Source organism: Carcharodon carcharias, chromosome 14 (assembly GCF_017639515.1).
Source record: "Carcharodon carcharias isolate sCarCar2 chromosome 14, sCarCar2.pri, whole genome shotgun sequence".
Taxonomy (NCBI): Eukaryota; Metazoa; Chordata; class Chondrichthyes; order Lamniformes; family Lamnidae; genus Carcharodon; species Carcharodon carcharias.
Genome location: NC_054480.1, coordinates 120,518,261 through 120,531,278, shown reverse-complemented (window position 1 = coordinate 120,531,278; position 13,018 = coordinate 120,518,261). Strand labels below are relative to the sequence as shown.

General features: G+C 43.5%; 1 protein-coding gene across 1 annotated transcript in view; it reads left to right on the top strand.

Moving 5' to 3' along the window:
• LOC121287595 (mucin-16-like) overlaps positions 1-12,809 on the top strand; it is a 61,131-nt gene extending 48,322 nt beyond the window's left edge. The window contains exons 29-31 of the mRNA XM_041205522.1: positions 2,694-2,854; positions 10,310-10,422; positions 12,118-12,809. Coding sequence (XP_041061456.1) covers positions 2,694-2,854; positions 10,310-10,422; positions 12,118-12,237 — 394 coding nt within the window. The 3' untranslated portion in view covers positions 12,238-12,809. The remainder of the gene's footprint in view (positions 1-2,693; positions 2,855-10,309; positions 10,423-12,117) is intronic.
• Positions 12,810-13,018: the final 209 nt, after the last annotated feature.

Here is a 13,018-nt window from a genome sequence, read left to right as displayed (position 1 = left end):
AGGACTAGACCGTCACCTTACACAGATGCTGAAGAGATCGGGGGGGGCCAGCCTGACCTCAAAGGCGTTGTGAGCACACAGAGAGAATGACAGAACTCTGTGATGCATGCCCACAACATTCTGGCAGCAATGACAAGCACCATTGAGGTGCAGGCATGAATAATGGGTCCAGTGAATGTGAAGCCAGACCATCACTTTGCTCTGAAGGTTGCACACTGCACAGGGAAGAGGCCCTGAACTGAAACACTTGCCTTTATCTTGCGCAGGAACCAAGGTTTCACATCTGAATGACATGAACACTGCTCATTATAGGAGCCAAAGACAAGGAGACATTCTTGGGGGTTTATTTACAATAGTGAACATTATATACAAGTGATTAGCACCCCTGTCCAGGCTGTGCAACGACATCTTCTTAACCTTCCTAACCCTACCACTACATCTTGCTGCTCCCCCGACATCCATAGTGGAGGTGGAGGCAGCCTGCTGTCTGTGACAAAATTGGCAGGTGTGCTCTGGAGGGCCGAGTCCTGAAGGGCTCTGGCTTGCTTTGGGTACCCTGCTGTGGTCCACGCGCACCCTTCCCAGCTGGTGAAGCTGGAAATGATGGGGTCACAGGAAGAGGAGAATTTGGATTGAACAGACATTCCCGGAGTCACCTGGGGTGTTGAACTGCTGATCCTCCTCCCTATGGGTGCCTGACAGCCCGACTGACTCCTTGAGGAGAAGGGGAAGCTGGAGTGAGATCGAGCTGCCCCGCACCCCTCTCACATTCACACTGTTGGAGGCCAACCATTTCATGAGTGATGGAGTTCAGCCTGCACTGCAGTGCAGAACCAATGTCCTGGACCAAGGTTTCCATAGCGCCCGTCATCCTGCCAGTGTTGACCTCGATGTGTCAGCATGCTGGTGCTATCACCTCCGAATGAAGGCGGATGGACTCCTCCATCGACCCTTGCGATCTGTGGAGTGCACCTGACATCCCTTTCTGATGTTCCCATCATTGTCTTTGTCTTTGCAGCTCCAACAACTGATTGAGGACCAAGTCCAGAGGCTCATCATTTGACTCGGGCTCAGCAGATTCCTTGCCTCCAGCAGTCCTCTGAGTGCCAGTGACCTCAGATGTCCCTGCCTCTGCCTGCTGCGGAACAGATTGTGATCCCTAGGCTGCTATACATCTAGGTGCCACCAAGGCGTGTGTCGCTGCGCAGGTGGAGGGTGTGGGTGAGCGCTGTGAGGGGTCTTCAACGGTGCTGCCCTAAGTTTCTCATGCAACATGCTCTTGGCGCTGGGGCCAGGGTCAAGGTTCCCTGAGCGCGACATGGTAGATGTGTCTGGAAGAGAAAGTGGAAATTATTAACGCCTGGCAGCTGCGTTACACACAGAACAGTGGACTCAGAGCAGCGTTGGGAGTGGGATAATCTGGTGCAGGATCCTCAAGTGGATGCTTGCCACCGACCTCACCATCACTGTAGGAACAGTCCATGTCCTCTCCGACAATGCAGCTCTCAAACAAGGAGAGGACCTTGATGTCCAGCACTCCAAGCCAGTCTGGGGCTTCTCCCATTGATAATGCGCAACCTTATCCTGCATAAAGGCAGATGGAGAGAGTGTGAGGAAGGCGCATGCCAGGCCAAATGAGAAGGATGCTAGGTGTGTGTGTGTGTGTGTGTGCTGAGTGGAGCCATGGAGGGGATGAGGAACCAATCTCCAGAGCAGAAGAGGCCAGATGGAGATGTGAGGGTGTGGGTGAGAGAGTGAGTGGTGATGTCCCTTGAGCTGGCAGTGAGTGAGGTGCCAGTGAATGTGTGATGGGTTTGTGAGTGTGTGAGTTGAGAGCGATGAGATGGTTGACTTACCCTGGCAGCACGGATGAGATCATTCATCCTTTTTCTGTACTGGATGGCTGACCTCTTGTGTGCAACGTTGGCACAGACCACCTCTGCCACCACCTCCCAAACTAGAGTGGTGAGAGTGAGAAGCCTCCTGAGGCCAGAGCGGGGGTAGAAGATGTCACAGCAGGCTTCCATGCTGTCCGAAAGATGTCCAAGGGATGGGTAACTGAGTTGGAGGGCTGCACTCTTTTTGGCTTTTGGGGCCATGTCTTCACTGGAGCAGCCCTAGGCTGCAAACGTTGATAACTGTGCGTGTGGCTGCAGTTTAAATATGGTGCCTAGGGTGAGGAAGTGGTGATGTAATGGCACGGTGGGCAAATTGGGGGCCAGCTATCTGGCGTGTTTCCCGTGACTGCATAATCTATGAGGTGGGAAGGGGAACGATATGGCGTGAAAACCTGCTGCTGCGGCCAGTGGGTAAAGCATCTTTTTCCATGCCTGCTACTGTACTTCGTGCAAATCTGGGACGATTCCACCCATAGTCAGAGAATGTGTCCTGAAACTATGATGCAGTGTGTTACAGAATGCTGAACTTCTTTATGGTACATTACATAATGATGCAATGAAAATTATAGTTTAGCTGCTACTATATTTGCTGCACTTTTGAAATAGTCTTGAAAGGATAAGACACTTTGATTCAAACTTGATGTGTAAACATTTGTGATATATACTGAATCACTGAATCCTAAATATTACACCACAGCATCATCTGTGTGTTGTTAAGTTACTCATCCATTTAGGTTACGCACACTTTGAAGGGAAAGGAATCTATTTTTCTCTAACTTTGAATTTTCCCAATAGAATTGGACCAGTTAAATGTACCTGCATGTGTTACTTCAATCCAAATGCTGCAAATGAACCAGTGATAGCAGCACAAATCAGAACAGAATTTGCCATTGGAACAAATGGAACAAACTTGCTAGGAAATGTCTACCAGCTACGAAATAACAGTTTGACAGTGGGTAAAGTATCAACTCTAATTTTCTTCATTTCTAAATATTTCATTTGAATTAGTAATTAAATATGAATCAAGGCTAGTTCACTATTGTGCAAAAAGTGGATTGAAGTGATTTTTTTTGGGGTGGTGAATGGTCAAATAATGGTGTTGAGTGTGGCTCTCATTTTGATATACTCCAAGTAGGGAGATGGTGGAGGAACTACTTTATCTCCCAGCAAAGGTGGAAGTAATGGCAGAGTCACCGGAGAGTCGAGGGGGTGGGTGGAGGGAGATACTCCAATCACTAATGAGTTATACAGATTATTAGAAAGGTGATGCTATAAATTCTCTACAAAGATTCATTTGTTTACCAAAGCTTTCCGGCGATTACTGGTAATATGCATTTTTTTTTTAGCTTTTCAGATTTTGGGCTTGAGGGAATTAGCAATAGACATTTGTTTGATAAAGGCAGTTATTTGTTATAAATGCTAAGCCCATCAACAAGAACACTTAAAAAGAATTTTCAGAATAATGTTGGAACTGACATGATTGCTGAAAAGTAGATTTTGAATTATAGGACTTTGATTGGGTTTCACACCTGGTGCGAGCACAGTTTCAACCTAGCACCCATAGCAAGTTTTTTTCCAAATTGAATTGGGGATTAAATTCGATAGCATCACAATATGGGCAATGCGTGTTTAACACAAGTCCATTGATTGCAATGCACAGGCAACACATCAACTTTGTGCTGCACCATCATTTTAATTATTTTATTATCCAGTCATTGCTAACCATGCTGTTGGCTTGCTTGACGCATCAGCGAGGAACCAATATCCTGAGTGGCTAATACCACTTATAAAGGTAGCCTGCACATCTTAGTAGGGAAGTGCATTGTCACTGGGAGGTGTGAAATGTGAATCTGACCTGGGAAAAAATTAAAGATGGCACAACAGGGAGAACAGCAACACAGTTTTTGGACATTGCACTGGATGTCTCAGTGGAGGAGTTAAAATGGAGGAGAAGTGAGCTGCATCCACAAGGTGTCAGCAGGTCCTCAATACACACACCCGGAAGACAGTGGGAGCAGATTATCCTGGAAGTTAATGCCAGAGGTCACAAGCCCCAGGCACCAGGATGTAGTGCCGCAGGAACTTCCAGGTCAGTGAATTCATCTTCAAATGCCATATTCTACCAATTGCACAATGAGCCTCAGACACTCTTCAAATCACTACATCCCCATCACTCACCAACCAACAATCTCTAACAATCAGGAGTCATACCTGACATTGATACGCTTCACCACACTCTTACACACTTGGCACTGCTGCTGCAAGTCATGCATCCACATATCACAGGTTGCACATACTGCCAGCTATTCAACCAGGATGGCCACATGACATTCACTGACACACATCCCTCTCTCCTGCAGGTCAAGTTGGCACAAACTAGAAGCCGCAAGAACTAACCAGAGGGTGACAAGTAAGCCTAGTACCACTTATAAAGGTGCCTGCACATCTTAGTAGGGAGGTGCATTGTCACTGGGAGGTACGAAATGTGAATCTGACCCGGGAAAAAATTAAAAGTGGCACAACAGGGAGAACAGCAACATAGTTTTTGGATGTTGCACTGGATGTCTCAGTGTAGGAGTTGGAAAAGGGGAAAGGTTCTAACCCCATGGAGGAGACAGTGCTGACCATTATTGAGACAGCCATTTCTGAGGCAGTGGCAATGGTTGGGCTGAAACATTGAAGATGATGGTACACCCGTACATGATCATTCTTCTCACATCACACCACCCCTCATTCCAGCTCTCGGCTGGTTTCCAGGTTGCAGATGGTGTAAGCATTCACCTCTTAATTTCATCGGGGGCGGTGTTGGCATAATGGCATTGTCACTGGACTAGTAATCTAGTGTCCCAAAGTAATGCTTCAGGGACCTGGGTTCAAATCCGGCCATGGTAGATGGTGAAATTTGAATCCAATAAAAATAGCATAGCTTAAAACATTTCCACAAATGGAATTAAAAGTTTAATGATGATCATGAAACCATTGCTGATTGTTGGGAAAACCCATCAAGTTCACTAATGTTGTGGTCTTTACTTGGTCTGATCTACATGTGACTGAAATGGCCTACTCAGTTGTATCATACCACTAAAAAGCCTAAATGGAATTAAATCTAGGATAGGCCTAGGCACTGGAAATGATAAGGGAAAACTCAGCCATGTCAACCTTGCAATCCTTACCAACAACCAGTGCCAAAAGTGGGAAAGCTGCCTCACAGATTAGTCAAGCAACAGCCTCACCTTGTCTGTCAGGTATGTTTCTGTGAGATGTCCCACACACCACCATCACTTTCCCTGGGTATGTCCTGTCCCACTAGCAAGACAGACCCAGACCCAGTAGAGGTGGTGGCCTTAAGACATAGAGTATACAGTCAGGATGGAGTTGCTCTGACAGTCCTTGACTCCAGACCCTGTGAAGTGTCTTGGCATCAGGACAAACATAAACAAGGAAACCTCCTGCTGATTACCATGTAATGCACCCCACCTCTGCCTGCCCCCATCAGCTGATAATTCAGTACTGCATTTGGAGGAAACAGTGAGGGTGCTCTGGGTGGGGTCTTCAATGTCCATCACCAAAAGTGGCTTGGCAGCACCACCACTGACTGAGTTGGTTGAATTCTAAAGGACATAGTTGCAAGACTGGGTCTGCAGCAGGTGGTGGGGGAACCAACAAGTGGGAAAAACATACTTGACCTCATCCTCACCAACCTGCCTGCCGCAGATGTATCTGTCCATGACGTTATCGGTAGGAGTGACCAATGCACAGTTTTTGTGGAGACAAAGTCCAGTCCTCACCTTGAGGATACCCTCCATCGTGTTGCTTCCACTGAGCTAAATGGGATGGATTTTGAATAGATCGAGCAACTCAAGACTGGGCAATCATAAGACTCTGTGGGCCATCAGCAGCAGCAGAATTGTACTTGACCATAATCTGTTACCTCATGACCCAGCATATCCCCCACTCTACCATTTACATCAAGCCAGTGGATCAACGCTGATTCAATGAAGAGTGCAGTAGGGAATGCCAGGAGCAGCACACACCTAAAAATGAGATATGAAGCTACAACACAGGACCATTTGCATGCCAAATAGCATAAGCAGCAAGTGGTAAACTGAGCTAAGCGATTCCATAACCAACGGATCAGACCTAAGCTCTGCAGTCCTGCCACATCCAGTGGTGGACAATTAAAAAACTCACTGAAGGAGAAGGGTCCACAAGTATCCCCATTTTCAATAATGGGGATGCCCAGCACATCAGTGCAAAAGATAATGCTGAAGCATTCGCAACAATCTTCAGCCAAAAGTACTCAAGTGGATAATCCATCTTGGCCTCATCTGGAGGTCCCCAGCATCATAGATGCCAGTCTTCGGCCAATTTGATTCACTCTACATGACATGAAGAAACGGCTGAAGGCACTGCATACTGCAAAGGCTATGGGTCCTAACAACATTCCAGCAGTAGTACTGAATACTTGTGCTCCAGAACTTGCCGTGCCCCGAGCCAAGCTGTTCCAGTACAGCTACAACACTGGCATTTACCCGGCAAAGTGGAAAATTGCCCAGGTATGTCCTGTACACAAAAAGCAGGATAAATCCAACCCAGCCAATTACTGCCCCATCAGTCTACTCTTGATCATCAGTAAGGTAATGGAAGGGGGTCATCAACAGTGCTATCAAGTGGCACTTGCTTAGCAATAATCTTCTCACTGACCCCCAGTTTGGGTTCTGCTACTTCCCTTGACATCAAGGCAGCAACTGACTGAGTGTGGCGTCAAGGAGCCAAGGAGCAAAATTAGAATCGGGGGAAAACCCTTTTGTGGTTGGAGTCATACCTAGCACAAAGGAAGACGGTTGTGATTGTTGGAGGTCAGTCGTCTCAGTTCCAGGGCATCACTGCAGGAGTTCCTCAGGGTAGTGTCCTAGGCCCAACCATCTACACCTGTTTCATCATTGACCTTTCTTCCATCAAAAGGACAGAAGTGGGGATGTTTGCTGATGATTGCACAATGTTAAGCACCATTTGCAACTCCTCAGATACTGAAGCAGTCAATGTCCAAATGCAACAAGACTTGGACAATACCCAGACTTGGACGGATAAGTGGCAAGTATCATTCACACCGCACAAGTGCCAGGCAATGACCATCTCCAACAAGAGAGAATCTAACAATTGCCCTTGACATTCAATGGCCTTACCATCGCTGAATCCTCCACTATCAACATCCTGGGAGTTACCATTGACCAAAAACTGAACTGTGGCTACAAGAGCAGGTCAGAAGCTAGGGATCCTGTGGCGAGTAACTCATGTCCTGATCCCCCAAAGCCTGTCCACCATCTACAAGGCTCAAATCAGGATTATGATGGAATACTCTCCCCTTGCCTGAATGAGTGCAGCTCCAACAACACTCAAGAGGCTTGACACCATCCAGGACAAATCAGCCCACTTAATTGGCATCCCATCCACAAACATTCATTCGCTCCACCACCAACACACAGTGGCAGCAGTGTGTTCCATCTGCAAGATGCACTGCAGGAACTCACCAAAGATCCTTAGACAGCACCTTTCAAACCCACGACCGCTAGTATCTAGAAGGACAAGGGCAGCAGACACATGGGAACACTGGAAGTTCCCTTCCAAGCTACTCACCATCCTGACTTGGAAATATATCGCCAACCCTTCACTGTCGCCGGGTCAAAATCCTGGAACCCCTCCCTAACAGCACTGTGGGTGTACCTACACTTCTGTTTTGCTTTATAGCCAGACAGACGCTGTGATAGTCAGTGACAGGGGCAAGATAAGGTGTGAGATTGTATATGAATGGGAAATTGGGTTTGCAATTATTAGTATCACACACAAATTAGTTCTTCGTGGTTAGCGCAGCCAGGAAGCAGCTGTATCGATTACCTTGCCTTTCTAAAACTAGGCTAACACTCCAGTGTAGTACTGAGGGGGTGCTGCACTGCCGGAGGTGCTGTCTTTCAGATGAGTCATTAATGAATCATGACATCTACTCTGCTGAGTACTATTGGGCACTTCCCAAGCAGTCCAGGCACCAAAAGTGTTGCTTCATCATGTTAACAGTCGCATTGATCTAGCACACTTTATATGGCAGCAAGGCTTTCATCGTATGCATGTGTTCATGTTGTGCATGGATCATCACCTGTGTGTCGGTGGAGAGACCTTGTCACACCCTTTGGTTTGTCATGGTGGCACAAAAGCAGACGGCACAACAAACTGCTGCAGAATGACGGCATCATCACTGTTGCCAAGATACTGGGCACAGATCTACATAATTCACTGCCTATGTCACACACCAATTGGACTCTGAAGGACTGAAATCCCTTTCAGTTCCAGTATAGGGAAGAGTTTGTATGCAGTGCCTGCAAAACGACATGCCTACTGTCTACAGAACCCTGCACCTTGTGGAAACCTGCAATCCTAATGAAGCCACCTACTTGTTTCACCTGGCAAAAAGGAATGAAATGTGCTTAGCTCTGATTGAGTAGAGTGCCTCAGTGGCCACCCCCTTCCACAACAGTGGATGCTTAATCACAAGATTTGGCAAACATCACCAGCTCCTGCCTGGAAAGAGCCAGATACATAAAAGTTCTTCACCACAGTCACCTTCACTGTCACTGGCAATGTGATCCTTGCCCTGGTATAAGGCTGCAGTTGATTACATTCTTAGTGAAGTGCAGACGTCTCACATACTGTTCATCCTGGCCTCCTGCTGAGAGCCCTTCTCCCTCTTCTCTTCCTGCCTCTTGCACCAGCTTGTCCTGCTCTGCCTGTCTTCTGTTAATTCATTCTCCAATTCATGCTGTCTACTTGTGCACCCTTGTCTGGGAACAATTAGCTAGTGCAGGAGACTTGAATTCAGCAGAAACTCTGTTTGCACCTACCGTACTGCAGATTTTTGCAACTTTAAAAGGACTATACAAAGCACCAAAAATGTGTAGAATCGAAGCAACTGACAGAAAAAAATCAACCAAGAACTGACCTGTACGTTTCTGATAATCTCTTAAATAAATGCTGATGTGGAGTCTTTCCTGCTGCTGAATGTGTGTTCAGCTGTGCAAGGTTAAGTGAAGTGTTAGCTGGAAAGTTGAGCTCCAAAATGGCACTGCTGGCATCAAATCAGCATGCACCACGATAGCCTATTGTGCATACTTCCGGCAGCCTTTCACTGCATGTGTACCAATGTCCTTACCAATTTGGCGTATAATACCTTTCAGTCCAAAGGTATGCATGCATGCTTTAGGGAACACGTTGGACCTCGATGTGCATTCATAATACCCAGAAATGATGTAAATGATCCCAATTTCCCACCCATGAATTTAATGCTGACTCTGAGCAGCTGTTCCTGCCAGCTTTCTGGTCAAATTTAAATTGCCAAACCTTACATGCTAGGCATGTGCTAACCTTTTTGTTTTCTAGATTGCCTGAGGAGATATCCAATAGTCTTTGTGTAACGTAAAGTGTCAATCACTGTTCTATTAATTTGTTTCTATTTCAAACTGCGGTCACCAATAACCTAGGTATCATGATTTAGTATTTATACACCAAAGAAACTTGTTTCATTAATGTATTGACAGGCTGTGTGGAGCACTTGTGACCACACAGTTTAGGCACCTTTTTTACATGCATACCAAATATTTCTTTAATTCTGGGCAGGCATGACAAGCATGTCAGTATAACTTAAGTCAGCTAGCTTTTTTATTTGTTCATGGGATGTAGGCATCATTGGTAAGGCCAACATTTATTGCCCATCCCTAATTGCCCTTGAGAAAGCGGTGGTGAGCCACCTTTTTGAGCCACTGTAGTCCATGTCGTGTAGGTACACTGTTATGAGTTGGTACTTGTGCTATAGAGCCATTGGTCTGAGACAGTATCTGCGGTATAGCAATGTTTGCAACTATTTGAATTGTATTATCCAGTCTATCATTGTTGGATTTATGGCACTGGGACTAGCTACCAAAGCAATCTAACACAGGTAACTCTGCTTGGATTCAGCTAAAGTTGAATTTAACTTTTCACACAATGTCACAGAGTGAACAATCTTTTCAAAACAGTCTCATTATTTGTGATATACTGAGTAGCAAACTTTTTCTGATGTACTGTATATTTAGCCTCATTCAAATGAGGCCATACAAAGGAATCCATGAATCTATACTCCAAGTGGGAACCTTGCTTAGAGAGTCAGGACTACGATGTTGTAGCTCTATGTCTGACTTCAGTTCCTTTTACCTTGCAGTGGCCCCACTGGAAATGCAAGATTGCAGAATTCCCCCACGTATCATTACCTGAATTGACTGGACACTGTACACTTATGTAAATTATTATACATCACTGCCATGATAAGATTTTATTCAATTACATTTCACTATTAATTGTCCTGTATCCTGTATTTTTTTGTGCAGAAGCTAAAGAACCCATCTTTACCAGCAAAATAGAAATTCCATATTGGGGAATAATAATCATTGTCCTAGGCATACTTCTCATCCTATTTCTGTTCTCCCTCTTGTGTTTACTGGTATGTACATTGGATTTTTCAATATTGTGCACAGTGCTGAAGTCTAGAAATGTACAGTGTATAATGGAAAATTGTATGAGCAAGACCAGTATGTAGGCATGACAGCTGAAATCACTGGTTAAATCAGTCATAAAATCATTTTTCTCCAAGATTTAGCAGCGCATTTTTATTATTTCAATTTAAATGCAGAATAAATTCTATTACTTCCTCTTAATGAAAATTATGCTCTTTTAAGAAAGCCTGCTCTTAACATGAAACACAGAGCAGGTCAGTTAGCATCTCTAGAAAGAAAATGTGGTCAGTGTTCCAGGTAGAACCTTTCTTCAGAACTGGAAAGAAAGACAAGCAAATAATGGAGGAAAGGCAACAACAGACTTCATCATAACACCAGCACCACCCACTGTGAAAAAACTGAAGGTTACAAAGAAGGTCTGAAATGACAAATGGAAATAGTCAGACCAGATTAACTGCAAATTGCTCAGGAAAGGAATGGAATGCTGTTTCTGAACTTAGCCGGAACAGAATAGGAACCAAAAGTTCATGGGTCAGAATGGGAATAGGAGGGGAAGTTGTAGTAGTGAGCTATATTGAAATCATAATCATACTTGTAGAAATAAAGATCATACCTTGAAATACAGTACTCTAGATTGAAGATTATTGCTGATCATTGGATGCATAAACTTCCTCCTTTTGCTTGTTATTAGCAATTTTGCTAGACAGAGTATGGACAGGATTTTCCATTCCAGCAGAATCCTAGTGTGTATTTGGCATGGGCCTTCCACCTGTCTTGTGGTTGCACTCCTAACACTGGCTGGTTTTCCTGGGTCAGGCATCACATTTGGCTACAATGGGCCTTGAGTCCCTACTGTAGCCTAACCTTGTTGGAGGCCAAATTTTTACAAGTATCTCACTTTGAACAATGCAATTATTGCATGGCCAAAGCTACCATTTAAATTGATTGTCTATGCAGATAGTGACCTAAATACCAGAACTGCCATGTGTTGCTATGACGTAAATAACAAAGGATGTGGGTAATGTGTATTTTTACAATTTTTTCAGTCCTATTAGAGCAGATGTTGTATTCTATTTCCTAATCACTTCCATAGAAAATCCCAGAAGCCCGAGAATTTTTCCCCTGCTACGTTCCTCAAGTGTTGGTCAAACAGAAAATTCCAACTTGGTTTTAGAGCAATAGTTGCTACAGATCTAAATATATTGGCAAGTGACAGTAATCAACACTAGTCACACCTCCTAAGCATTTAATTGGTATAAATGAGGGGAGAGTTGATTAATGTCAGAATACTATTCCTGACAACTTTTGTCTTCAGTGGGCAGAAAATTTGGAACAGCTTCAAATCTTTGACTGTGATTACTGATATTTCTGTTTTCAGAGCTATTAAATGCAGCTCCATTAACACTAGCAACAAAACACATAGATTGCCTCTCACAGTAAATTGCCCTTCTACAATTCAACTTTAAAAAAGCAAGCTGTAAAACAGAACATGGTAACCTTTCTCTAACAAAGTAAACTGAATGGAGAAGAGCTTAGCCATAATCAGTTGAAGATGAGAAGCACCTGCGCACATTGGTTCACTCAGATAATATAACAAAAATTTGTGCTTTATTTATAGAGTTACATAATACATTATAATATTTCTGGTATGTTTACTAACCAAGAGTATTTAAATCTTCCAGATAGCAATATGTTTGAAAAGAAAGCACCTTGGGTCCTACGACGTGATGCAAAACCCTGCTGGCTTGTACTTTCCACATCAGAGATTCTACTCACAAGAAATACTGACAATAAAAAAATAATCTTGGTAATAAATAGCAATCAAGCAAATTACAAAGTGATTAAAGTAGAAATAGCTTGGGACAATTGCGTAGCTAAATGGAACTAATCTAACAACAATCATATGCTGGAACTCACTCCACTTCTCAAGGATAATTTTAAGATTCTACTTGAAAAAAGCATTCAAAGAATAAATAAACTTTATATTGGTGACGGAATGTACAGGTATTAAAGCCAAAAAAGGTCAAAAGTAACAAATATTTGTTTTTTTTTGTGCCATGGATGTTTCCCTTGTCAGTCAGTTGCATAACTTATTATCACCCATCAGACTTCTGTATTATCTTAAATGTTACATTTATCTATATTGACTTTACACAAACTTCAAAGATCTGAACTTTGATAGTACCATTACTGTAGTGATCAAATAGTTTGATGATGTAATTATAGTAAACTATTTAAAGTAATTTCGATGACAGAAGAAATTGGTCAAAGTATTTATAAAATTATTTTTTTCTGGATGATAAACATTTACAAAACGATTTATGTAAATCTTTTCATATAAAGAGAACTAAGAATAAACTACTCGATGAAACAATTTTTTATTTTGTATTTAACTTTTAACAGCAACATTATATGCTAAACATTATAACCTATATTAAAATTACTATTTTCTTCAATCAAAATAAAGATAGCAACCCAACTTTCCTCCCCAGGATAATTCACAATGTAGGCCCACCTCTGATAAGGGCTTTGTAAGTAGGATTGGATATTCATTTTTTTTAAAAAATCAGTTGCTTTCATGCT